This window comes from Felis catus, chromosome B3 (genome assembly GCF_018350175.1).
Source record: "Felis catus isolate Fca126 chromosome B3, F.catus_Fca126_mat1.0, whole genome shotgun sequence".
In the NCBI taxonomy this organism is placed as follows: domain Eukaryota; kingdom Metazoa; phylum Chordata; class Mammalia; order Carnivora; family Felidae; genus Felis; species Felis catus.
In genome coordinates, this window is record NC_058373.1 from 131635199 (window position 1) to 131662607 (window position 27409).

A 27409-nucleotide genomic window follows, 5' to 3' on the forward strand; every position below is an offset into this window, starting at 1 on the left:
CTGCCCCTCCCCTGCTCACACTCTCTCTCTCAACAATAGATAAACACTTAAAAAAATTTTTTTAATGTAATAAAAATGAAGGATCAATCATCCCAAACGGCTTGGAACCATTTCCCCCTTAACACACGCATTTACTAAGAGCAGAGTGGATGTGAGGAAGTAAAATTAGACTTAATGGCATTCTTGAGACTTTGATCCTCGCAGTAGTGATTTCACACTGAGGGATGGTGTTTACACGATGCTAATCCAAAAGGTCAATCAGTCTGAGTAATTAGAATCACCGTGCTCGAGCTAAAAGGCCAGCGAGTCCAATCCCTTTATTTTACATGTAGGGATTACGATAGAAATCTATCAAACCAAATCGGCCAGCTGCCTGATGGCATTGACTGGCTGTTCCGTTGAAAGGACCAGTCATTTATTGCAAATAATTAGCCTGTTTCTTCTCACCCTCCTACAGGCCCTACCAAAAGTAGCCGTGTAAAATAGGCTCCAACCTCAGCGCTGTCTCCTGAAGAAGTGAAGTTCCATGACATGGCTGCTATCAGCCTGCCTCTCACCCTGTGACACATTGTTGCCCAGTGAGGCAGGCAGGCGGCCATTTCTAAATTTTTTTTTCCTTAATATTTATTTTTAAGGAAGAGAGAGAGAGACAGAGTGTGAGCAGGGGAGGGGCAGAGAGAGAGGGAGGCACAGAGTCTGAAGCAGGCTCCAGGCTCCGAGCTGTCAGCACAGAGCCCGATGCGGGGGCTCGAACTCACAAACTGAGAGATCATGACCTGAGCTGAAGTCGGACGCTTAACCGACTGAGCCGCCCGGGAGCCCCCAGGCGGCCATTTCTAAGGCACCTGAACATTAGCAATGTATGGGTAATTAAGGCGTTACACGAGGAGTGATTACTACTAGTCTTTCCCACTGAGCGGCGGTTGCAACCTCATCGAGCCCCACGGAATCCAGTCTGAGCTCTTATGGTCTCAGTAATACCTCCCAAAGGCACGTGGGCAGGCCCTGTGGCCTGTGGCTCCTGTCAGTGGGACCGAACCCAGGGTGCAGGGCAGCCCACAAGGCCTCAAGATCTCCACAGCCACTGCCATTTCTTACATTGAGAATTCCAAACATCGCTAACGGGCTCTGGGGCAACCACACTTCGGTCTGGTTCAGCTGCCTTTGTTTAGGTTTTTTGTTTTTTGTTTTTTGTTTTTTTTTTCCTTTTAGGCAACGCCCCCCCCCCTCCCCCCTAGCTTTCTCTAGGGTTCCTGCAGCAGTAAGTGGTTTCTGAGGTTCATTTCCGCGCTGGGCGGGAGAACCGCGCAGCTCGGTCCTCAGAGCCTGGGGCGGGGGGAGGAGGGGCTTGCCGACGGTAAACATTGACCTCAGCAAATCACCACCGCCCGCCAAAGACTGCCACTAGGGTGCGCTAGCAAACAACACAAAAGGCACCCTTTGGTGCATTCCTTTCTCAACCGCTTGTCTGGAATTCAGAGCTCCGTGTGTGCGCTCCCATTGAGGGTTTCGAAATGCTCCGAAGTTGTTAGGCTGTCCCGAAGGAAGTCGGCTATTAAAATAAACCAGCATTTAATCCTGCATGATGACCAACGTTCCGATTATATTTCTAGAAGTGATGCTGACTCAGAGCAACTATCAACTCTTGCTGATGCACCTTTTTGAAATGGTCGGGCCTCGTTCCCTGTTGCTAAGCTTGTGACAAATTTCATGCCTTAAAGGCATGCATCTTTGGACCACAATCTACAGAAGTTCTGGAAACCCAAATTTAGGAAGGCCTGGTCCGCTCGCAGTCAGCACTGTGAATTATAAGAGACACCCTGTCCGTGGAGACCTCAGAACAAAAGAAATAAGGCTTTGTAATCAACAAACAAGGGAATTAAACCAGCGCCAGGCCTGTGACTGTGGGGGTCATGCCCTTGCGAGGTAAGTAAAGATAAAGTCAAGTGCCGGTATGTGCTAAGTGCTCTCAATCCATGGGGGGTAATAAGAAGAAATAATAAATCAAAATCAGTGGCAGGACCCCTTGAAGCACCAGAGGCCCCTCTCATTTTGTCCTTGCTCCTCCCCTCCCTCCCCTTCCTTCCGGGGAGGAAAGACACCAGCTGGGCAGTGTTCCCTAATAAGGGCGGTCACTGTGGGTTAGAAGGTAAAGAACATGCATGGCCTTTCTTCTCTCCCATCCACGATGAAGAGCCGGGACCCATATACACATCATAATGTTAAACAAGTCACACATTTTCTTTCCTGGGTTATCTTTAACTTTTTTACTTAGAACCAACATATGCAAAATCATTTAGGTTGGCCAACTGTATTCATCTAGGATCTAAATAAATCAAAGCTACCTCTTTCTGACATTTTTACTGAAGCAGCAAGGCTCTAAATAAAGTCCCATCACACCGGCCAACCGAGAACATTCATGTGCCTTAAATCTGGGGCTCATTTATTTCATTTTCTTTTTTATTTTTCGGTCAATCAGTGCTGTTTTGTAAAATGGAATTCATGTTACTTTACAGACTCATATTCACCTTTCAATTAACATGAAAGCCTTGGTTCAATAATATTAGCAAACGTAGATAGTAGGTATTTATACATTGACTCTAATGTGAATAGATTATAATAGTTTTGGTTTTATAAGATCACAACTTCTAACAGTAAAATGTAAGATATTCAATTACGTTATTGTCAAATGTCATCTTTTTTAATGTCAGGCTTCCCTGCATTTTCTTGCATTGTATAATTAATTATATGTAAACAGATAACCTGGGGGTTGCCTGAGTGGCTCCAACGGTTAAGTGTCTGACTCCTGATTTCTGCTCAGGTCATAATCTCACAGTTCATGAGTTCAAGCCCCTCATCGGGCTCCTCACTGACAGTGCAGAGCTTGCTTGGGGTTCTCTCTCTCTCTCCCTCTCTCTCTCTCTCTCTCTCTCTCCCTCTCTCAAAATAAACTTCAAACAAATAAACGGATAACCTAAATTCAAATTAAAACTTTGCTGATCACTAAGTAAATACATTTTTAAATTTTATATTCCAAGGCTCTGCTATTTGTGCCCCAGATTAGCAGATTAACAGGCTGAGTCGAGCAGGTGTTTAGAGAGAAGGTTCGTCACAGGTGTCCTATAACAGACAGTCCAGCAGACAGCCCAGGACTAACACCGAGCGCACCTGGAAGCACAGACTAGTGCGAGCCATGCCCTGGGGGAACTTACAGAAGTTTGTGAAATCGTCCCAACGGGTTCCCTGTGGTTTCTCTCCGGAGCTTCAGGCCTCTGCTCGGATGGCATGAAGTGACTCCTGACCCAAGGCGAGGAGACGCACAGTGACTGTGCATAAGGAAAGACTGGTGGGGACCCAGACCCCGGCTTTTGTAAGTTTGTAAAGTTTTTAATCACTTTGACTTTGCAATGCTTTGTCCTTAGGCAATAAAAAGGAAGAAAAAAAATATAAAAACTGCTATTTTTTACAAACTGGACTGCAGTCTTCATCTGCCCTGCTGTAACAGCTAGAAGACCCCTAGTAGCCTGGAATGAATGTGGAGGCACCCAGGCACCTTTTGAAAAGACTTCAGTATCCCCTCCAGAATGTCCTGCTTTCCGGATTCCCAGATCCCTGTCATCCTGGCGAGCACCATACTCTGTGAGGAAACCAAGGTGCTGCCAGGATCATGTGTCAAATAAAGCATGGGAAGCCCATGATCTCAGCGTGCAAATGTCTACGCAGCTGCCTAACCGGGAACTGGTGAATAACACACACACACACACACACACACACACACACACACACACACACACCACTCAAACGTGTTGAGCCTAGGACAGAGTTGTTTAATCAAAGCGTTCACTTCTTGGAGTAGGCAACGATCCATTGCCCGACCCCCTAGAATTATCTGTTAGGACACAGAAGGATGGCCTGTTTCTCTCTCTTTGCCTTCCTACCACACTCTGGGAAAGCCATACATGGAAGAAGCCAGATCTCATTTCATTTTCAAACTCCCTGTCCCCGGATGAAATTGATGGTGGTTTTCTTTTGCTTCTATAAACATAGTTCATTGGCATTGACTTTCACAATGAAGGCTATTGCTTCTAAAATATACATTCATGCAGAATCCGTTAAATTTTACTCCCTTGGGACGGGTCTCGGCTTCTACTAGTCAGCTGAGTCCTAAATTTTGTGCCCAGGATAACTTTTGTGGGGACCACGGCCCTCCCCTGGGCAGCATCAGGAAGCCTAACCCACAGATGGCTGCAGGCTAAACTCTATGCTAATCTCCCCAAAGTTCCTTATTTGCCACTTGCTAATACAGTCTTTATCAATTCATTCAAGGAGCTTTAATGCAAATCATAAGTCTAACATTCAATGAGAAATTCATTTCACTCATGCATAATTCATATGATGATAAGGGCAATGAACATCCTGGGGAGGAAGGGGCCGGCTTTCTTTTCACACCAGAATCTGCGGCTTTTTATATTACATGGGACCACGGGCTTGAAATGAGTCCATGCACAGCAGCAGTGACATTGAGATGTTTCCATTTGCTTCTCCCATAACGTTTTTTCTGGTGGTCAAAAAAATTTTTTTAGTGTTTATTTGTTTTGGGGGGGGGGGAGGGGCAGAGAGAGAGAGGCAGATACAGATCTCGAAGCAGGCACCAGGCTCTGCACTGTCAGCACAGAGCCAGGCACCGGGCTCAAACTCCCCAACTGTGAGCAGGAGACCTGAGCCGGAAGTCAGACACTTCACCAATGAGCCACCCAGGCGCCCCCTGGTGGTTGTAAAAAGCACTGTCAACAGAATATTCTCCCCGCTGGGGGCCCTGGTGACTGGGATGCCCAGGGAGCTTACCTGCCACAAAATCACCAAAGCCTACTGTGGTGAGAGTGACCACCACAAAGTAAATGGACTCCAAGGCTGTCCACCCCTCGATATATTTGAAAATGACAGCAGGGATCGTCACAAATACAATACAGCCGGCCAAGATGAACAGGATGGTTGAGATGACCCGGATCTTGGTCTGGCTCACTTGCTTTTTCTGGGAACAGCAAAGCAGAAAGATAGGTCAGCTTTATCACCCTAGATTCAGAGGACAGAGAGGCACAGAAAAAAATGTATTATGTCAGTGGCTTTTCACCTTTCTTCAGTCATGGGCAACTTTGGGAGAACCGGAGGAAGGAAGGCTGTGGACCCTCTCCTAGAAAAACGCACGGACAGAAGTTTTCAGATGCTCTATAGGTGGCTCTTGGACCCCAGGAAGGCTGTTCATGAACCCCGGGTCAAGAAACCATGGACCGTGGGTCAAGAAACCCTGCTTAGGTCCTGCCTTGAATGTCCTTCAAGTGGTTCCAAATGCTGATTCTAACTTCCTCACTGGTGCGAATATAATTATTCCCCAGAAGGGGTTGCTGCCATTTCTCATGTATTATCGACCCTCCTTTAGGAGGGCACAGGTTTGGAGCTCTTTCCACAGTGGCAGTGATGGACTTGGCACCTAGTTTCCCTTGTGTCAAAGGGAACGTGTTGGGGGAAAAAAAAACAAAAACAAAAACAGCTGGCTTGAGACAGACTAAAATGTTCAGAGGACAAGGAAAACACAGCCACCCCCATACTCATTTGAGACAGACTCCAGCTTCTTCACCCTCCTTCCCTGCTGAAGTGGTACGTTTATAACATACTTTTCTTTCAAAACACGTGTTTGAGCTAGCGCTACGGCGCGTTTAGGCTGTATTATCCACCAAAGACGGACAAAAGTCTAAGCCAGAATGATGGGGTCACTGTCAAAAATGACAGGAGCTTCATTTCAGATCAGCTTCTCAAGGAGCCAGTAGGAGGTGAGAGCATTTAGATTGGGTATTAGACTGACGTCACTCAAAGAAACAGTGCCAACAGAGTCCAGAGGTAGACTGGAAGCATCATTGGTATTCCCCTTGAATGCACTCAAGACAACACTGGCATTGCCTCTGGACTAAATAATCTTTAAGGTCTTCTCAAAGCTCCCAGGACTGGCATGTCAATTGTCATCAGGGGGCCCTAGCACTATAACCCAACCAAAACCATGTAATACCAGAATGAATGGGCCTTTCTACACCACCTAGATTGATGTTCTGCAAAAATACACCACATGTGGGGCACTGGATCTAGGAAATCCTTACCATGTGTTCTGTTTCCTATTCGTTGCCTTCTGGTGAATTAGAAGGCAGAGAACCTCAGAGCCCAGAGAGACCTTTGCATTCATACACCTCATTTTACAGACGCAAAACCAGATGCCAGGAGGGGTTGAGGGACCAGCATAAAATGATTTTTCTAATTAGAGCCAAAGCCAAGATTAGACTTCTGATGTGATTAACTCCCAGTCCAGTGCCTACTGATGGAACCAGACTTCAAGTTACTCAACAATTTCCCAGCTCAAACAAAGTTGCCAGAGTCCCCCCCGCCCCGCCCCTCCAACCTACCCCCTCATAACGAAATCAACCAGACTAACCCCCATGAAGAACAGGCCATCCTGCTTCCCTTCTAGAAAGGAAGACTGAGAATAGAAAAGTGTTACTATGCGATCTGTCCGGGAATTCCTAACCTTCAGTAATAAGCAGTGACACCTCTGTGACATCTTCCCAGGACAGAGAGAGTCAATTGTGTCTTCTAAGATGAGCCACTTGGGTCAACCATGGAAATGCCAGTCAAGAAGATGACTAGGTTTCCCCTCCTTCCATCCCCTCCTCCCCAATTGAGGGAGAAAGGATGGTGTTGCTTGTTCACTGGAAATTTTCAGGGATGAGGAAGCTGAAAGGAGGAAAGGCTGCTGTCCGCTCTAATCATGCCTCAGAAACATTCAGCCCCACCCGACTGGGGTCCCAGTCCCAGGTATGCTCAACGCGGCAAAATGGAGGACACAGGGCAGTCAGTAAGAGCAGTTACAGTGGGGAACATATTTTGGCACAAATCTAAGTCAGCACGATTTCCACCCCCGTTCTGGGATCAGTATACTCCCTAAACACACACAAGAAGACCCAAAGAAATACAATCCTTCCTTATGAAAAGTAGTCATGTGCTCTAACTCCCAAGAGGGCACTCAGTGTATAAAGTGGGAACAGGGAAAAATTATTTGATCCATGCTCTTCACATGGTCCCTTCCTCATCTCCTCAGAAAAGCCATCTGGAAAAAAAAAAGTGATAATTTACTGATATTGTTGAAACTGCAAATGAAAATTCCAAGTATTTTTGCACGGAAGTATTGTGACCAGATAAATCACTTGAGAACCACGGGAATGTCTTCCCCATTTCATAAATTTCCAGACTGGATATGATAGCAGGACTGGGTGAGGGCAGTTGAGTCCCTCTGAGAATCCAGGAACTTATGTATCACTGGCCTAGTTTTGTTTATAGACATATATAAAAATCCAAAGCCCAAAAGGAGATTTCGCCATCAATCATTAAATTCATCTAATTGCTGGCAATGGACACACCATTCCCCCCCCCCCCCCCGCCACACACACACCATAAATTGTCCTCCACAAACGCATAATAAAAGTAAAGTGAACTAAATGTTTGTGAGACACTTGTGAGGTCATAAATTAGGGTGGGGACACAACTGCGACCCACATGAGGCTGAGGTTGGCAAAGGAGGACTGCAAGTATGTGAAAGCTGGGGGACATTCCCCAGCTCTCAGAGGTGGGCAGAAGGGACGATGGCACAGGACAGGATTCGTTTCATGGCAAAGAGGGAGGTATGTAACAAAGGCTAAATAGTGGTGTCTTAAATGTATTATCTGTTGGAGAGTTTATCAGCAAGGTAAACATTTCACCACTGCTCACTGCCCAAGCCAGCACGTGTGTTCCTGGGCTGCTGCTTCCAGACATCCTACAGTGATGCTCAGTGAATGCGTGGAGAAGTCAGTCATTGGGGTATTTTAGGGACATAAGAAGTCAAGTGTCTCGCATGCGTGTGTATGAAAAGCTGTCTACCCATACTTCACTTTAGAAAGAGGTGTGGAGGCGACTGGGTGGCTCAGTCGGTTAAGCGTCCCAACTTTGGCTCAGGTCATGATCTCACAGTTGGGGAGTTCGAGCCCCACATCAGGCTCTGTGCTGACAGCTCAGAGGCTGGAGCCTGCTTCACATTCTGTGTCTCCCTCTCTCTCTGCCCCTAACCCACTCTCATTCTGTCTCTGTCTCTCTCAAAAGTAAAAACATTAAAAAACCTTTTTTAAAAAAGGACAAGGTGTGGACGTAAGGTTTTAGCAATATATGTTATTCTGGATATCCATGCTTTTGCTGCCCTCCAGACATTAAAATGAAACAAAACAGTTGCCTTACTTGGACGCTTCACAGCTTTCAAGATGGAACCACAAACTACCTTACACCTCATCCAGTGATCTTTGGACTTTGAATCCCCATTAGCCCTGTAACTGCACCCTACTACTTGTAAAATGGTGGATAGGAACTCGGGGTCTAAGAGCAGACTGCCTGGCACACCTCCCATCCCCACTGCTATATACCTGGGTGACCTCAAGCAAGTTTGTCAATCTTTCTACACATCAGTTTCTTCCTTTATAAAATGGACGTAAAAGAACCCACCTCACAGGATTGTTTGGAAAATTAAATGAGTGTGCAAAAGCTGATCACACTGCCTGCTAAGTGCTCAGTGACTGTTAATGATTATCTTGGATGTACAAGTTCAAATCTTCTCTTAGATGTGGACAGTCCCAGATTTAATGCTGCCCTTAGCTACTGAGGAATGTTCCCCCATGTCTGGCTTAAGATAATCTTTGTTTAGCTTCAAGAAGTCATTGTGGGCTTCCTGGATACGTTATCTCCTATAATTACCTCATTTTTAATGAGAAAAAAGGTCCTCATTCTCTCTTGGTTCTTCTGTGTTGACTCTGGGTTGAGTTCTCAGACAGTCTCAGCTCACAATCTTGAACACTTTTTATTTGCCTTCCAATTAATTTCCCCCTAGTTCTTCACCAGCCTTGCGAGACTAAGGATTGAAGATAATGTTTGCGATGTCAGAGACCAGCTGCAGAGACCCTGAGAGGCACATACCTTGCTTCCCGAGCCAGCTGCCTCCCCACCTCCCCACCGCTTACAAAGCGTGCTGTGTTTCCACGGAGGGGTTGCTAAGCAAAACCACACTGCTTATTTACCAGTAAGCCCAGCAGCTAGCAAAAAGCTTTGTGAGAACCCAGATCTGACTGAGCTAATGTGTTCTTGGGCGAACAAAATTGTGATCTGGGACAAGATGGACTGATACAATATCTGGGCAGGAGTGATAGGATGGTTGTGCACATCTGTCCAGATCTTGTTTTCACACTTTGTTGATTAGAATAAATGATGTGTTCTTTCCTTCTTATGCAAATAGCATTATGCGAAACGATTTCCTGCCTCCCATTGGCACGAACTGCAGGAATTTTCAAAGAACTCAAAACCTACCTCCTGTAGACTTTGCATTTAGTTGTCAGAATTACGTGTGCAATTATTCCAAAGAGTAAAACAAACTTCACAAACAGAGAGCAGGAGAGCCAGCTCTAAGAGCTCTCCTTTGAGACAGGGAGGTATGTGCTGACAATCCTGAAAGGGTTTACTTGTTTCAAACCTCAGGGGACTAAGCCACACGTCCAACTCTCATTAAGCAAAATGCCCTTCCTGTGTTGGCTTACTTCTGCAGTCTTATTTTAGAGAACAAGTATATTTCTATTCATTTGTGGGTGAGTCCTTTATTTGACTTTTACCTCTCTAATGCCTGTTCTCCTTTTCACTTTTATGTGATTTCTTCGAATTCTGAGATCAGCATTCCAGATTGTTGTGTCTGGCCGAGGAAATTGCTTCTTTGTTGTGATTTTTAGCCGGAACATAGGAGATTTTATTTAATAATAAGGATACTGCAATGAAAGTCCTAGGACAGGAGCTAGACATGCAGAGCTCTACTTTACAGTCTGGTTTGGTTTTGTTGAAATGCAAACACATCACCATGGTAATACAATTCAACTGAGAATAATTTCTCAAAATGAAAAGATAATAGGAACTGCCTTTCAAAAGAACTGACTTCATTCTCTGATATTATTATGTTTTTCCACAAAGATTTCTTTTTCCACAAAGTTCTAACAAATAGTTTCAACATTATAATGAATAACCATGTAGTATCAGCAATTCTATAAACTTTGAGGAGAGCTTGTAAACAGCATTTGCCTGTAATCTCCATGGCAGAGATACTATAAACATACGTTAGTGAGAATCATGTAGCAAAATCTTCATGGAGCCTATGGAGAATGTCCTACTCAAAGCCTGAATACACAAATGTATTTTGTTTATATTCAGGTCAATAGCTGAATTCACACACACACTAAAGTTTCATCCAGCACCTGACTCTGAGCCACACTGCAGCATCTAATAGATTACTGGCAAGTTCAATGCTTTCCTGGTATCACCATGCAAAGTTTTTTAAAAAGCTTTTGGTATATATAATTAAATTGTTTTTATCACTGAAATGCCAATATAGGTGCACCTGGAATGTAGAAAAATTAAAATCCACAAATAATAAACATTCTCAGCTGTTCTACTCTAGGAACACTTTAATTAAAATCTTTTAAAGTCTTCTGCTCTACAATTCAGTGGTGTTTAACATTTGGAGATAATATTCAATTGGAACACAAGAGCTTGCACTCAGAATACAGCCAGTTAATTCATTCAACACATAATTTTTAAGGACCTTTCATATGCCACAGGCTGTTCTGGCTGCAAGGGACACAGCAGTCTGAAAAGAGAGAAAAGTTCCTTCCTCATGCACACAAAGTCTAGTGCACAAGGCAGGGTGGGAACCACCAAGTCTTTGGCTGAGAGCAGTCTTTGTGGCGCTGTCCATGGTGTCCTGCCCTGGTGCAGGTGTTGAAGGCAAAGTATAGTACCTAATGACATCCCACTGATTAAAAATACCACGTAGGAGAGAAGACAGAAATATTCTTGTAGCTCTGGTAATGTGGAATACAAAAGCGTGCCAACGGTGATGGATAACCCTTGGATCTCTGTTAGTTAAGAATTCAGAAACCGTACCCTCAGGATTGGAACAGCACACAGGCAATCACACCGATGTAGGAAACTCCCACATGTAACCTTGGCTGAAGAATGGTTCTGCTCTTCAGCTGAGGTTTGGAAAGCAAGCCCATGGAAAGCAGAGGAGGATGGACCCCCCTCCTGATGAGCCACCTCTACAGAATAACCCCTGGCAACCTTGATCAATGCCCACCTAGCTGCTCACCTATCCAAAGTCTAAAGTTACTTTACCCAGACTTCAGCAGCACAGTGAACAACACAGCCTCCACCCCAAAATGCCCTCCCACCGTTATATGTACGAGCATATGATAATAATACTGCAATAACAATGCTACAGACACCTGAAGCCGCCTCACTCTTCTCCTCCCCTGGCTAACAAGCGTTCAAGGTCAAGCAGTCCACAACAGCCAGGGCAACAAGATCCCACCCCAATGCTTCTTTCTCGAGCAGAGGGCTCCCCCTGCTACGATACACATGGCATGTCTCCAGCCTTACTCTGACCCAGGAATTGAGCACTCTGCCTCTTCCTCTCCTTTCCTTTTGGGAACAAAGTGCCCTCAAAAAGTGGCCTTGTGATCTCCTGTCTAATTCTGGCACTGTTATTAAGAACCCCATTTTTCTACAGATACAAGCCATATTCTCCAGTGTTGAGAAAATATAGTAATACTGTGCTTTAGTGCATCATCTCCTTTGTCCTACTTCTCAATCAGTTCATACCTTGGGTGGGAAGGAGGGGACACTATTTATTTGGCTCCTTCAAGGACCCCCATCATCTCAACTCTCCTCCCTGCAGCCCTTCTGGTACCACGGTTTTTTATGTTAGTGATAGCTCAATAATTATTACACAACGAAGGGGAGAAAGAGGTCAGACTGTGTCCACTGGGGCAATTTCTCCTCAATGGAAGGCGAGTTCCCTTGTTTAGACTATGGCCCTCACCAAGGAGGAGCACAGGTAATGAAAGCAGAAAGAAAGTGATTACAATGGACCTCCTACTGAGGGGTCTGTCCTAGAAGGAGATGAGGAACTGGGGAAGTCATTAAGCAAAGCCAGGCCCCAGAGGGGCTTTCTGGAGGAACAGGGACCCCGCACAGGGATGAGACAGGCCGGGGGATGGAGCTGGGGAACAATGGTCACAATGCAGTCACATAACACATTGAGTAAAGTAAAAGGGTCACAGTGGATTATCAAGGAGCCCTTGACTCGTCCTCATCTTTCCTGGCCATCTCAGAGCCAGGTCACTGTTGCCTGGAACCAGCATCCAAGGGTACTCAGGAAGTGAGGGAGAGAAGAAAGCCTTCACATGCCCCCCTCCCTCCACTTGCAGGTATGAATAACCCAGAGGGAAGACACTTGTGAGCCTCTGGTGGGCTGCCCAGAGTGCCTGTCTACATGCCCAGGAATCAAGGTAAGTGGCAAAGAAGCATGCATTTTTCTGTGGCTTAATATTTATCTCACCCACTAGAAGACCTGAAGAAAGCCCCAAGATCAGCCAGAGTTAGGTCAATGCCTTTAAAATGCACGTGGGTGTTGTTGAGTCAACACCCGTGAAGATCCCTGGGTGTTATTGGGGATGTGGTAAGCAATCCCCTCCCCAAGAGTTACACCCTTCTTTCCTTCTTTCTAGAGAAAGACTTTTTAATGAAAGCACACAGGGATGCTCACTCTCATAAAACTATAGAGAATAATGAAATAGGCCTTAAGAAATTATATGGGGCAAAGATGTGGGAATTAGAAGAGAAAAAGGCAATGAGAAGCAAGAAAACAATAATTAAGTCTATGAAAAGGAGGAGCACGTTTGAGGAAAAGATTTGGAGTATAGAAAGCAGAAATGAAACAATGGTGTGAGGGCCTAGAATTTTCCTGGAGGTACAAGAAGGCTGCCCAGACAGGTTTGCAGAGAATTGTTGGGAGATAGAAAGAAAATGGAAAGAAGACAGAAAGAAATATGCACGCACTTTCTAGTTAGACTGGAAACAGAGGAGCTTAAGAAAGAATGAAACATGGCTTCACAAAAAGAAAGAAAGAAAGAAAGAAAGAAAGAAAGAAAGAAAGAAAGAAAGAAAGAAAGAAAGAAAGAAAGAAAGAAAGAAAGAAAGAAAGAAGAGAAGGGAGGGAGGGAGGGAGGGAGGGAGGGAGGGAGGGAGGAAGGAAGGAAGGAAGGAAGGAAAAAGAAAAAAATCCTGGGGCACCTAGGTGGCTCAGTCGGTTAAGTGTCTGACTTCGGCTCAGGTCCTGATCTCATGGTTTGTGAGTTCAAGCCCTGCATCAGGCTCTGTGCTGACATCTCAGAGCCTGGAGCCTGCTTCAGTTTCCATGTCTCTCTCTCTCTCTCTCTCTCTCTCTCTCTCTCTCTCTCTGCCCATCCCCTGCTTGCGCTCTCTTTATCACTCTCTCTCAAAACTAAATAAACATTAAAAAAAATTTTTTTAAGAAATAAATCCTAAACTGGGAAACCCTGCATTGAGACAACTTGATAGAAACATCCAGACTGAACAAATTTTCTTTTGCAGAATATTTTCCAAGCTGTGAATGAAGCTGAATTCAATACTTTCTCCCCTTTCATTCAATAAATATCGTGCACCTACTGAGCTCAATTCACTGATGAGCAAAACAGAACAATGCTCCTCCCAGGACAGAAGCTATAGAATGCCAAGTACTCGCTCTCCCAGCCTCCCCCCTGCAAAGACACAAGCATGTAGCCCAGGCTTCCCCGACCACGGAGACAAAAGTCAGACTCTGAACCAGACACTAGTGAGACAGATGTGACAGACTTGGCCTTGGAGTATCTTTTCTATGGTTTTCTGTGTGTTTTCCTCTCTCTGGTATCCCAAAAGCTATTCCTAAGTGAGGAACAAAGATTCCCAGAGGCATGCCTGCAGAACCACTTTTTTTAATTTTTTTAAAAAAATTTTAAGTTTATTTATTTTGAGAGAGAGAGCAAGTAGGGTAGGGGCAGAAAGAAGGGCGGGGGGGGGGGGAGAGAGAATCCCAAGGAGGCTCCACACGGTCGGTGCAGAGCCCAATGTGGGGCTCGAACTCACAAGCTGTGAGATCATGACCTGAGCTGAAATTAAGAGTCAGACGCTTAACCCAGGCGCCTCCAAACCACTTTTTTTCTCTCCCACGGAATAGATAAGATCGGGCTAGGGTCAAAGACAGAGAGAAGGCAGAATGGCCACTCGGCCTGGAAAAGGAAGAAGGGTGGGAAGGGACTACATCTTCCCAGGGTCTCCTAAGCAGGGTTAGCAGAACCTACAGTCTGAGGGACCAGGGGCAGAGAGGAAGGGGTTAGATGCAGAGCCCTCCTCTAGTGTGGACGCAACTACCTCAGCACCTGTGCCCAGCCTGCCGCGCAAGACTCTTGGCTCCCCCGAAGTCTCCTGAACAGAGATTGAAGGACATGGACACTACACAGGGCAGGGGCATGGAGAGACAACTTTGCCCCCAGTCAAGGTGGAGCCAGTCAGCACTAGATGGAAGCTTCCATGGGGGCAGGGAGGTGGCAGGGAGCAGTGGACACACCGTCAGTTCTACAAAGAAGCAGGGACCATATGGGTGCCATCCTGGGGCCGGTGGCCACAGTGAAGATATTCTATCCCATTTTCGGGGCAGTCACGGGGTGGTTCTAGCAGCAGCACCTACGGCCCAGAATCAATGGGGTCAGCACGGCAAGATGCTACCTATGCCAGCCAGAAACGACAGTGGCTTCTTCCGGAACCACTTCCGTGGCGTGATTTGGGTGACTGCTCTTGGCTGGGTACCTCCCAAGTCTGGGTCTCTACCCATCCCAGGGATTCGGTAGCTATCAGATATCCTTTCATTTTTTTTTTTTTTTCTCCTTAAATTATCCAAAGTTGGTTTCTCCTGAGTCAGCTAAGCTGCCTGCCTGCAACCGCCTCTCCAGGAGGTCAGGGTAAGCTGGCTTTAGCCACTTGCAGGCAGGTCAGGGACGCGGCCCCATGTGGTCCCCGGGACAGGCATACACCTCTGAAGTCCAAGATCAGCCTGAACTACAACCTGACGTGGCATGACAATGTTTCCGATGTTCCTATATCTACAGAAAAGTCTCGTTTAGAAATTACAGCGGGTTTCAGCTGTGTGGTGGGAAGGGCTGCAACCATTCCCGGGACGGAGAGTTAGACAGAGGGCAGTATCTGACTCCTCCCACAGGCCAGCCCTGCAGGAGGGGACCAGCAGCATGCCAAGAGCAGTGTTAGAGCAGAGCATGGAGACCCAGAGACGGGTCTCTGGGGAAGACACAGGCTGCAGCTAGGACAGACACGGGGACACATGAGTGACAGCCCCTGCAAGCGTCAGAGGGCAGAGGACCTTGGGAAGGGGATCGACATGCTAGTGCAGTGCCCGGCATTTGGGCAAAAGATGCAAAGAGAGACGATTCAGAAGCACAATTATCAACGTGTTGACAACAGATCTCCTTGGACGAGGGGCTTTTGCAAGATTTTACTTTCTTTTTTGTACTGTTTTCCGAAGCCTCTACGATGGCCAAGTTCTCTTTGTCAGCTTTGTAATGAAGGAAAAGAAGGGGGCGGGGGACTGGGAGAGAGAGGGGTAAGGAGGAGAAAAGGGAGAGAGGCAACGTGGACTGCTCCCGAATGCTGCATGGCTCCCTTGAGAAACAGCACAAGTATCCGTAAGGATGCAGTTGGTCTTTCTTGCTTTTGGGACAGACATGATGGCTGTGCCCTGGAGGGAAAACTGGAACAGAGAAGGTGGAGTCCATACTCCCCACAGTAAAGAACAGAGATGGGCCTTGTCTGAGCCTTCGGAATCCCAGGGTCACGTGCCTACAGTGGCGGCGGCAGCCGTGAGGACGTGGCCTTGCTCCAAGGCGGTAATTGCATCCTGCCTGCTGCCCTGCCACCTCCTCTTCCCGCAGAATGTGTCACCCCCCCCTTCCTGAGCAGAAGTGCTGGGGGCCCCGCTGTTGGCAAGCATCTGCTGTCCCTCTCCGTCTTGCCTGTAATTCCAGTCATTTTTGCAGCTTACCCTCTAAAGAGACAGAATCCCGCTTCATGCTTCTGTGCCCTCTTTTAATGTTTATTTGTTTTTGAGAGAGAGCGTGAGCAGGGGAGGGGCAGAGAGAGATGGGGGCGGGGACAGAGGATTCAGAGCCGGCTCCGTGCTGACAGCAGTGAGCCCAATGTGGGGCTCGAACTCATGAAGCATGAGATCATGACCTGAGCCCAAGTCAGATGCTCAACTGACTGAGCCACCCATGTGCCTCTTTGCGTCTGTGCTTTTTAAAGGCTGTTCTGTCTGCTGGGATATTCTTCCTCTTCCCCTTTTTATGCTTGTCAAAGGGGATGCTCCTCGAAACACAAATCCACCATTGCCTCCTGCAGGAAGCCCTCTGCCCTCTGGCTCGAGTTACCTCTCCTCCCTCTGGCTGTCTCTGTTCTTTGCATTTTCCCCTGTCGATGGACCCACTCATCCTGCATTGCTGTCTACCCACATGTGTGTCTCCCCCATTTTGTATCAAATGCGCGATGTGTTTCTCTACACTTGCTCCCTCTTTTTTAGCACCTAGGGAAAACAGGGGAGTAATCATTTAAGGTAAACCAACCTACAAAGGACATAAAAGAAAACTGTTCATCCAGGAACAGATAAACTGTCAGGATTTTGTAACATAGAACACTAGTAAGAGTATCCACTACAGAGGGGCACAGGCGATGGCTATATACGCAGCACACAGGACAGGTTTGTGGAATGGAATTGAATATTAATAGCACAGGAACTGCACAAAGGACAGAGTCTTGGCTTTTGAACATAGCCTTTCACACAAGAATAGAAATCATATGTGTGTGTTCCTGAAGCTACACGGCGGCTCCCTGGAAGTTTGGTGTTTTTTTTTTAACAACCCCATTCAGACTGTAACCCCCTAAGAGGTGACTGGTAAATTTGGGAGGGTGTTTGTGGTTGTCACAATCACAGGGGCACTCCGGGCATGCAGCGGGAGGGGGCAAGAATGTACAAGAGTTAGTGTCACCAACCAGACAAGAATCCCAAACTTACTGTGAGTTTTGACTATTCATGGAGAAAAATTCATGTTTATAATTACCTGAGCTGAGAACTCAACTCCCTTTTACGTGTAAACACACACACACACACACACACACACACACACAAAATTTTTTTGCATAGTTTCAATATAGGCTGAACTTTACAAGAATGTGACTCCAATCAATGTAAATTGCAAGAAGGTTGAATCTTGACTAGTTGGAACACTGCCAAGGACTGTTCTCCATTTTTGAAAAGCACATCACTGGGGGGACATCCTTTGTAGCATCTTAGTCACTGGGGGGACACACCTGAACTGACCCACGTTTGGAACTACCGCGTTCCATACACAGACACGAGGGTCTCGCTGCTTCAGTGGGTCTCCTAGGGTTTTGTGCCCAAATGCCTATTCCTGAAGCATATTATTCTATTGTAATTGATCTACCTTTTATCTCTCCTTTATACTGTAGCTAGAAAATACTATTGAAATTTTCCAAATTATATGTGTAGATGAGTTGCACAATCTAGGAGATTTATTTCAATGTGGTAAGTGGGCACTAATGAATATTTGCTCCAAAAGATGGTGTTGGGTATTACAGGGTTGAGAACGACTGGATAAAAGTAAACTGTATATTGTGTTCAAGGCTGCCTTGCAAAGTCTGGAGAATTATGCTTACAGGTATTGCCTCATGAAGCAAAAGCCCCTAGCACATAAATACCGTGTGCAGTGTGCAATAAGCATGATCAGAGGACAGCCCCCCTCCTGGACCCCCCCCTTTAACCAAAATATTTGCACTTCATAGGTGAAGACCAGGGTGGGTTTTTTTCCTCCGTTGCCATTTATTAGTATACAACACGATTTTTGGTTTCAAGGTCATTTTCCATATCAAAATGCAGGCTAATGCTCATTCATTCATTTATTCATTCATCAGGCATGGATTCAGTGCTCTCCGGGTTCCGGCCCTGGGCTAGAGACTGGGCCTCACAGAGCTCTCAGGCTGATGGGGACGTCAGCCATGAAGCACGTAACTCTAGTTCAGACAGATGAATGCCATCCTGGGGGTGTGCAAGGTGTTACGGGAGTAGGGGGTGCTGACCTCCTTTTGGAGTCAGGAAAACCTCCCTGAAGACCTGACATTTCCCCTCAGAGCTGGGGGACGACAGGCCCTGTCCAAAGCACCATAAATATCCCATGCAAAAGTCTGAACAGGAGACCATGGCACATTCAGTGTAGACACAGCCCCTATGAATGTCCCCTGTGGGCGCAGAGATACGTCCCCCAAACGCAACCATCAAGGATCCCACTCCAAGGAAGAATGTTAATTGTAAAAAAAAAAAAAAAGACAATTTTTTTAAAATTTTGATATGAATTTTTCACAAGGTATGGTTAGTGAGTTCATCTGGGTTGTTGTTTCCCTAAGGATGAGAGAAGAATTCGGATTCAAGACGTTTCTAGAGATATTATTAAAAAAAGGCATGTGATCATCTTTAAAAAGGAGAAAAGAGATGGGAAGCAATGTGCCCATTTTTCAGGCAGGGGGCAATCTCCTCAACCCTCAAACTCCCGCTAGAGAAGCTCCCAGAAGCAGGTGTCACATGTTTATAGGGCCATCTGGACAGGTCCTCTTTCCTCCTCTTCCCTGGAGAAAAGGCTGACAAGCCTCCAAAGAAAGGGAGAAGAGAAATACACCTCATAGAAATACAGAACCAAAGGGCTAAGGGCAAGTGAAACTTTTTTTAAAAAAGCAGCAGAGGCAAGAAGCAAACAGCGACGTCAGAAAAATGATGCAAGCCAAAGAAAGGGGTAATAACATTGCGAGAGCACCATATGGCATTTATATGCCTGCATTTTATTTTAAATGTGGAGATTTGCTTTCTTGTTAGCCTTGGTGACAATCCTGTTACAGTGCTCGGTGAAATTCATTTTTTTAAAAAAAATCACACAGCAGCTCTCTGTCCTCTATCCTTAAAATCATATATAAATTCCTTTTTTTAGCTGCATGCTATATATCCCTGTTGCTAATCGTCTAAACTGAACTGTAAAACCGCATTAAATTAGAAGGGAAAGTCCCGTGCACTGACTGATACAAGGTGCCCAACACATGTGTTTGTGCTTCCTCAGCAGGAAGAGGGGGTGGCGGATAGGTAGACAGCCAGATATTAATAATAATAATTTAACATTAATTTCATCATTAATCATTAATAACAATAACGAGCCCTTGCAAACGTTCCCCAGGCTCACATGCAAAGACTGTTGATGCTTACGGTCAAATTCACTTCTGCCAAGGAACGGAAACAACCGACAGAGGGGACATTGCTCTATCTACATGAAGCCACAGCGACAAACACGTGGGATCTGGACATGAGGAGACAGGATGTGAGTACGGCAAAGCCCATCTTTCAAGGGTCCCTTTTGATACCTGGGGGGCAGGTATCATGCGGGAAGAAAGTGTAGGCACATTCTGGTGCTTCAGGGAAACGGAACTGGTCCTGGTGTTCACGATCAAGTGAGAGCACACACAAGCTGAGAGGCAATCAGGATGCGGCTAAAATCTTTTCCATTCTTTGACTTTCCTTTTACTAGAATCTGTGTGTGTGATGGCACATCATGGACACATCTGCGTAAACAGGTGCTGCCCGTTAAGTGCAGCCGAGGATGTAGACAGAGCGCAACCTCCCCCCTCGCTCAGACAGAACGGCAGGGGCACACTCAGAACTTCCATATTCTTCCCTCTCTGAGTCACGGCCACGGCAGCTTTTCCTTGTAGGACAATGACTGACGACGAGCTTTGTCCGAGACCCAAGCCGTCCTGCCCATCAGGTTCCCTGTTACGGCTGCTCCCTACACTTCTCCAGCCCTCGCACCCCCACACCCCACTCCCAAGAGGGGTGGGACCAACGGCAGCATCAGCAAGTGTCTCTTCTTCATTCAGGTTTGCCGGGGAGTGTGTTTTCCTGCACCCTTTGGGTGCGTGGAAACGAATTGTGTTCATTTCTCCCTCAGCTCCGATCAGTTCACAATCAACAAGTATTTACTGCAGTATTTACGCCTCCAAAGTGCTTAGCACGGAGCAGGTATGGCAGGGGTACAGGAAAAGAAAGGCACAGAAGCTCTATATTCAAGGCCCTTAGGCTTCACTTAAAAAGAACAACCCATCATTATGCAACATAAGACAGGTGCGCCACTGAAGATGTGTGCCGTGTCAAATATACAATCTAGGATCCACAAGTCCCTCCTCTGGGCTCCCGTAGCTAATGGTGTGCTTATTGTAACAGCATTTACTGAGTGCTGATTATGTATCAGGCAGGTTCTCATGCATCAACTAAGTGTCAAAAGAGATAGCTACTATTTTTCAAATAAAGAAAATGGGCATAAAATAGACATAAGTCAACAGAAGAGAATTAAAAAAAAAAACCACAGAAATAAACCCATAGGTAGATGGTCAATTAATCTTCAGCAAAGGAGGCAAGAATATCCAACGGCAAAAGTCTCTTCAATAATAATAATAATAATAAATGGCTCTGGGAAAACTGGGCACCAACACACAAAAGAATAAAACTGGACCACTTTCTTACACCACACACAAAAATAAATTCAAAATGGACTAAAGACCTAAATGTGAACTTGAAACCACAAAAGTCCTAGAAGACAGCACAGGCAGTAATTTCTCTGACATCAGTCATAGCAACATTTTTCTAGATGTGTCTCCTGAGGCAAGGGAAATAAAAGCAAAATTAAACTATTGGGACTACATCAAAATAAAAAGCTTCTGCACAGTGAAGGAAACCATCAACAAAGCTAAAAGGCCACCTACTGATTGGTAGAAGATATTTGCAAATGACATATCTGATAAAGGGTTTGTGTCCAAAATAAAGAACTTGTACAACTCAACACCCCAAAAAACAAATAATCCAGTATAAAAATAGGCAGAACACATTAAGAGCCATTTCTCCAAAGAAGACATCCATATGGCCAACAGACACATGAAAAGATTCTCATGATCACTTACCGTCAGGGAAATGCAAATCGAAACTACAATAAGATATCACCTCACATCTGTCAGAATGGCTTAAGTCAAAAACACAAGAAACAACAAGTGTTGGTGAGGATGTGGAGAAACGGGAACCCTCTTGCACTGTTGGTGGGGATGCAAACTGGTGCAGCTACGGTGGAAAATAGTAGGGAGGTTCCTCAACATTTAAAAATAGAACTACCCTATGATCAAGTAATCACACTACTGGGCATTTCCACAAAAAATACAAAACCACTAAATCAAGAGATATGTTCACACCTATGGTTTATTGCAGAATTATTTACAATAGCCAAATTATGGAAGCAGCCCAAGTGTCCAATGATAAATATTTATGCAATGGAATACTATTCGAGCAGGAAAAAAGAATGAAATCTTGCCATTTGTAACATGGGTATTGTGCTAAGTGAAATAATTCAGTCGGAGAAAGGCAAATACCATGTGACTTCATTCATAGGTGGAATTTAAGAAACAAAACAAATGAGCAAAGGAAAAAAAAATAGAGACAAACCAAGAATCAGACTCAACTATAGGGAACAAACTAATGGTGACCAGAGGGGAGGCGGGTGGGGGATGGGTGAGATAGGTGATGGGGTTTAAGGAGGGCACTTGCGATGAGCCCTGGGTGATGTATGGAAGTGATGAATTACTATGTTGTACACCTGAAACTAATATTACACTGTATGATAATGACCCTGGAATTAAAATTAAGAGCTTAATTTTAAAAATTTGAAGTCAAAAAATAAAAGCAAATAAATAATTGTTTCAAGGAAAAAGCTCAAGGTCCCATGGCTGGTAACTGGTGGATCAGGCCTCATCCACTGAGGCAGTGCAGCTTCTGAGGCAGCCTACCCTAGCCCCGGACTCATAAGGACATCGGTCTTTGTACAGGTCTGTTTTCTTCCTGGAGAAGGAGTAGCTCCTGTTTATTGCCACAGTTCTCAACCCCACAGTGTTGAGAACACAGAAGCCATTATTTGATAGTTGCTTATTCAAGTGATCTGGGGAGGGGCACCTGGGTGGCTCAGTCGGTTAAGCATCTGACTCTTGGTTTGGGCTCGGGTCATGATCGCACGGTTCGTGAGTTTGAGCCCTGCATCGGGCTCTGTGCGGACAGCGTGGAACCTACTTGAGATTCTCTCTCTTTCCCTCTTTCTCTCTCTCTCTCTCTCTCTCTCTCTCTCTCGCGCGCGCGCGCGCTTCCCCTCCCCTGCTCACGTGGGCTCTGTCTCTCTCTAAATAAATAAACTTTTTTTTTTAAAAAGTGATATGGGGAGAGGTATGCAGGAGCAGCCAAGATGGGGAGCTGGAGAGCAAAACACACAAGGCTGTCAGAGCAGCAGCAAGGCCAGGTGGAAACCGGACGTCACCAGCCTGCAGAAGCCCCAGTTGGCCTGGCATTGAGCCACCTTCCCTCCAGGCAGCTCTGCTGTGGGGCCGGAGCTAAGGAAGCAGGATGGGGACAAGCACGGGGACACAGATGGAGGTGAGTGTGGAGGGCAGGGGGACAAGCGCAAGAGGAACATGAGGCACAGCCTCTCCATTTTGCCTCCTGTGTGCAAACGGCAGCTGTTGAGGCAGCCAGGACGTGAGAGCAGTGAGCTAGCAATTTACCCAATGCTATCTCCGTGGCCTATGAAAATTGAAGAAAAAAAAAAAAGAAAACAGAAACTAAGTGCTGGCGAGGATGTAGAGAAAATTGGAACCCGTGTGCGTTGCTGGTGGGAATGTAAAATTGTGCAGCATTGTGGAAAACAGTCTGGCAGGTCCTCAAACTATGAAACGTAGAATTACCATGTGACCCAGCAATTCCACTTCTAGGTGCGTACTCAAAGGAAATGAAAACAGGGAGTCAAACAGATATTTGGACACCTGCACTCACAGCGGCGGTATTCACGATAGCTAAAAGGCGAAGCAACCCAAGTGTTCACTAACAGATGAACAGGTAAACAAAATGCAGGACGCATACACCCAGTGGACTATCATTCAGCCTTAAAAAGGAAAGAGATTCTGGGGTGCCTGGGTGGTTTAGTCGGTTGACTGTCCGACTTTGGCTCAGGCCGTGCTCTCACAGTTCATGAGTTCGAGCCCTGCATCAGGCTTTGTGCTGACAGTGTGGAGCCTGGAGCCTGCTTCGAGTTCTGCGTCTCCCTCTCTCTGCTCCTCCCCTGTCCTGCTCTGTCTCTTCTCTCTCTCTCAAAAACAAATGTTAAAAAAAATTTTTTAAGGAAATTTTGACACATGCTACAACATGCATGAATCCTTAAACACTATGCTAATGAAATAAAGCAGTCACAAAAGGTGCTGTATGACTCCACTTATATGAGGGATCCGAAGTAGTCAAATTGGCAAAGACAGAAAGTAGAATAGAGATTGCCAGGGGCTGGGGGAGGGGAGAATGAGGAGCTGGCATTTAATGAGTACAGTGTTTCAGTTTGGGAGGATGAAAAAGTTCTAGAGACAGAGGGTGGTGAGTTTTGCACAAGGATATGACTGTAATCAATGCCACTGAACGGTACCTTTGTAAATGGTTAAAATGGTAAATTTTACGTTATATATATTTTCTCACGGTAAAATAAAAAATAGGCATAAGGAAAAACAATGAAGCAGGCTCTAAAGTATCCCACTGACTCCCGGGGTTACCTTAAATGAGACGACAACCTCTTTGAAACAGTGATTATGGCCAGGACAAAAATGTTAATTCCATGGAAAAAAAGAGAACCCAGAATGACATGGAAACGGCACTGATTTGAAAAGCCAATGTCGCTCTGCCCCTTTGTACTCAACTTTTTTGAGTATAAGAATTCCTTTTGAACATTAAAAAGAAATGCCTCAATACCCACACCGTAGGACATTTCCTACCCACTGATGGAATTCTCGGTGATGGTTCCTCTGCATACATTTGAAAAAGCGTAGAATATACATGAAGGAGACATACTGTTTATTCTGTCTACCAGCGATGTTTGCATCACAAAAAGCAATCCTCTGATCCTTGAAAATAGCACCTCAGGCCCCTGGGAACCCACCACCCACAGGGTGAGAACCACAGCTCTATGCTAACAAGAGACTAAGACTGAGCAGCCAACTTCCAAGTCAGAGCGCAAAACCATTAAGTCGAAAATGCTACAATGCACCAATGCAGCTCTCTGCAGAAAATAAAAAGCAAAGCATTTTCCTCCAGAGAGACCAAGTGTGTTTCCTCTAACAGGAATGCACATTTCCTAGGCTAGATTTAATTCGGGCAGCCCTGCCTTACACAGAGCTATCAGAACCTGCTCAGCAGTGTGACCATCCTATGCCTGTCAGGTAGCCACCCCCAAGGGAGCTGCCTCTTTGGGGTGAGTGTTCGCAACAGTGGCACGCCTCCCAGTGAGGATGTACTGTAAACAATTTCCCTTTCCTAAAGCCATGAGAAGTTTATCAATGACTACTGACATGCAGTCACCTGGAAACCGCCTTCAGTGCCGCCCTGGTGTAAACGCCCTGATCACATACCCAGCTCTGCGAGGGGCAGACTCAGCTCAACCAGAGCGTCTCTCCATTTTTAGGAACCTAATTTGTCGGAAGCCGCACCGAATGGGTTACTACTTGCTTGACTCACAGAAGCAGCATGAGGCCAAATGCGGAAAAAAGGGGGGGGGGGGTTACATTGATATATGTAATCCCGCCCAAAAGAGTAAAGAACTCCATAAAAGCACAAAGGATTATTATTGTATTAAATCAGCGCCTTCCAGCCCGACCAAACTCGCCTGTGAAAACTGGTGACGAAGGGTGAACATGGGAAATCATCCACCTGTTATGTTGGTTTTTTGAGACCGATAAAAAATGCGAGTCCTAATAAAATTCTTGCATTAAATTCGTTAACTCAAAAGTACCTGGAAGTTTTAGAGACAGGTTCCCATGTGGTAGATCTAAAGCATCACTAGACCTTTGGTGGCCCCAACATGCAAAGATATTAAATGTCTTAATAAAACCCCCAAGATTCTGGGAAGTGACTGTGTGTTAGTGGTGGGCAAGTGCTAGCAGATAATGAATGTCCGTAAAAATTTCCCAGACACTTTCCTCTATCAGATGACCATTTCTTGAGTTTAAGACCGAGTTAAATGCCCAATGGGAATTAAGATTGTGGTGTTGGTTTCCTCAAACCTAAGGTTCTTAAAATCCCTGGAACAGAGTGTAGAGACAACCCAATGAATCCAGAAAAAGGAGAATGCTTTTGAGGGCAAGACCAGCTGGCACAGATGACCAAGAGGCTTGGCTTTGAGCTGTGTGTTCCTCTTATTGTCAACACTGAGTGAGTTGTACAAAGGGGGACGATGAGGTAGAAGAATCAAGAATGGAGAATATTATCTGCCTGGCAACACCTCTCTCTCGCAGGTGGCCCCAAATGAGGCAGCCATTGGGACAGCATAAGCCCCTCTTTTAGAAGCTCACTTTCGCATTAGTCACATAGCAGACATGAGCAAGGGGGCATTTAAATCCTAGCTTAATCTCCAAGAGAAGGGAACACTAAGAAAGAGATGTTTGCTGATAATGAGCCAGCATTAGGGAGATAGCTCAGGTGCACAGAGAAGAATCAGGGGCTACGATCTGATTCACAGTATTGATGGATCATATAAAGTTGGAAAACCTTTGGAAAACAGATAAAGACGCCAATACTAAGTTCTCCTCAACTAGCCATCTTTGTCTGTCCCCAGGTCTTACACCTTTCATGGAGACCCTTCTGAACCATCAGATGCTATTCCTACCTTACAAGAGAAGGAAGGAAGGAAGTGGAAAGACTAAGTCTGTGCATGCACACTGGGGCAGGGCCACCTCCTTCGGAATCCTTCTTCTGTCACCTATGGGCTGGGTGACCTTGGGCAGGGCACAGAACCAGTCTAAGCCTTCCAATCTCATAAGATTAAGATGATAATGGTCTATTTGGGAAGGCTGTTGTGCAACTTATTCTGGGTAAAGCCCACAACCCAGGGCCTAGCATACAGTACACTCTCAAAGCAGATTAGCAACTCATTTCTAGACTTCGATACTGTAGTGCCATAACACTCAGTCTGGCCTCAACCAGATCCTACCAATCCAAGGCTCCCCACAAAGGTCCCTATATACAGAAGTTCACGAGGGGTTGGTTACTCCTAAGTAACAATCAGATTCCCAGAAGTTATCTGTGATCAAATCTTGCCAGAAAGAAAGAGACTTCGTTAACACTACTTAAAAATGTTTAAATGTTAAACACTATGTGGGCAGTATTTGAAGTAGTTATATTTTAGGTAGAGTTTGATAGCTTTAATGTTTACAGAAAAAGGTGAAGATTCATTGTGTTTTGTTTTATTTTTTTGCAAATGCATTTTAAGAGCCATTAACACCTACAGTGATCTCAGATGGCAACAGGAAACACCAAAGGGACACCGGCCAGCTATCAAAGATAAACTGAAAAAGAGGAAGAATCACACGTTAGATTAGTCCCTATGGGGTCAGTTAAAGTCAGTGCTGAGATGGTTTGCCTGCTAAAAAATAACAGAACAATCTATCTTTATGTGTATTCATCAGGGTGAAGTCCCCAGGCATTTTCCCTCATTGATAAGAAATGATCTTATTCCCAGAGCATAACATCACTAAAGCCCTCTTTAAGGACCCATCTGAGAGAGGAGCACTCTGGGTAGGAATGACACCAGCACTGAAAAACTAGTTAAAACCATTGGTGGGGATACTAGAATTTGAGTAGAAGATTCAGTCAGGGGATCCGGGCATGCATCTTGGGACCTGTGGGTTAACTGACCCCTTACATCTCAGCAGAGCCGTGGTTCTTAATGGGGACGATTTTGCCCTTGATGGGAAACCTACTAATGTCTGGAAATGTTTTTGGCTGTCACAACTAGAGGCACTGATGATTCTGGCATCTAGTGAGCAGAGGCCAGAGACGCTGCTAAATATCCTGCAATGCACAGGGCAGGTCCTGTGACAACAATCTGCCGAAAATGTCAATAGTGCCAAGACTGAGCAACCCTGCATTACACGAAGACAGAAAAAAGGGGGCCATTCATGGACAGACTGTGTCACGGGCTGTCACTAAGAGATGTTGTGCAGTCTAGTTTGTGGATGTCATTTATGTCGTTTGTCCCAAGTGCACAGCTGGGCCTATCATGAAAGCCACGCGATATCCTTAAACTAATTTAGAAGACACCTGGTTGATAAAGCTTTAAAAATATTTACCTTCTCTGCGTCTTAAAATGATTACCTCCCACCTCCTTCTAGTCCCTTAGGGAAAGTAAGAGAGTAATTGTTCACATTCAAACCACGATCTTCCCTCTGATCAAAA

General features: G+C 45.5%; 1 protein-coding gene and 1 long non-coding RNA gene across 7 annotated transcripts in view; one reads left to right on the forward strand and one right to left on the reverse strand.

The window, feature by feature from the left end:
- The window catches only part of KCNK10 (potassium two pore domain channel subfamily K member 10), a 130159-nt gene that overhangs the window by 4772 nt on the left and 97978 nt on the right, over positions 1-27409 (reverse strand). For all 3 annotated transcript variants that reach the window (XM_019833446.3, XM_003987901.6, XM_023255918.2), the window contains exon 5: positions 4846-5032. In XM_019833446.3, the coding sequence (XP_019689005.1) occupies positions 4846-5032 (187 nt within the window). The remainder of the gene's footprint in view (positions 1-4845; positions 5033-27409) is intronic.
- On the forward strand, positions 28-27298 carry LOC105260676. 4 transcript variants are annotated; one of them, XR_006599896.1, is made up of 5 exons: positions 28-1926; positions 3423-7721; positions 12369-12449; positions 19299-19439; positions 25791-27298. It is a non-coding gene; the product is annotated as an uncharacterized LOC105260676 (long non-coding RNA). The 4 variants fall into 4 exon arrangements; XR_890458.3 differs by lacking the exon at positions 25791-27298 and adding an exon at positions 24642-24794; XR_006599895.1 differs by lacking the exon at positions 25791-27298 and adding an exon at positions 19647-20532.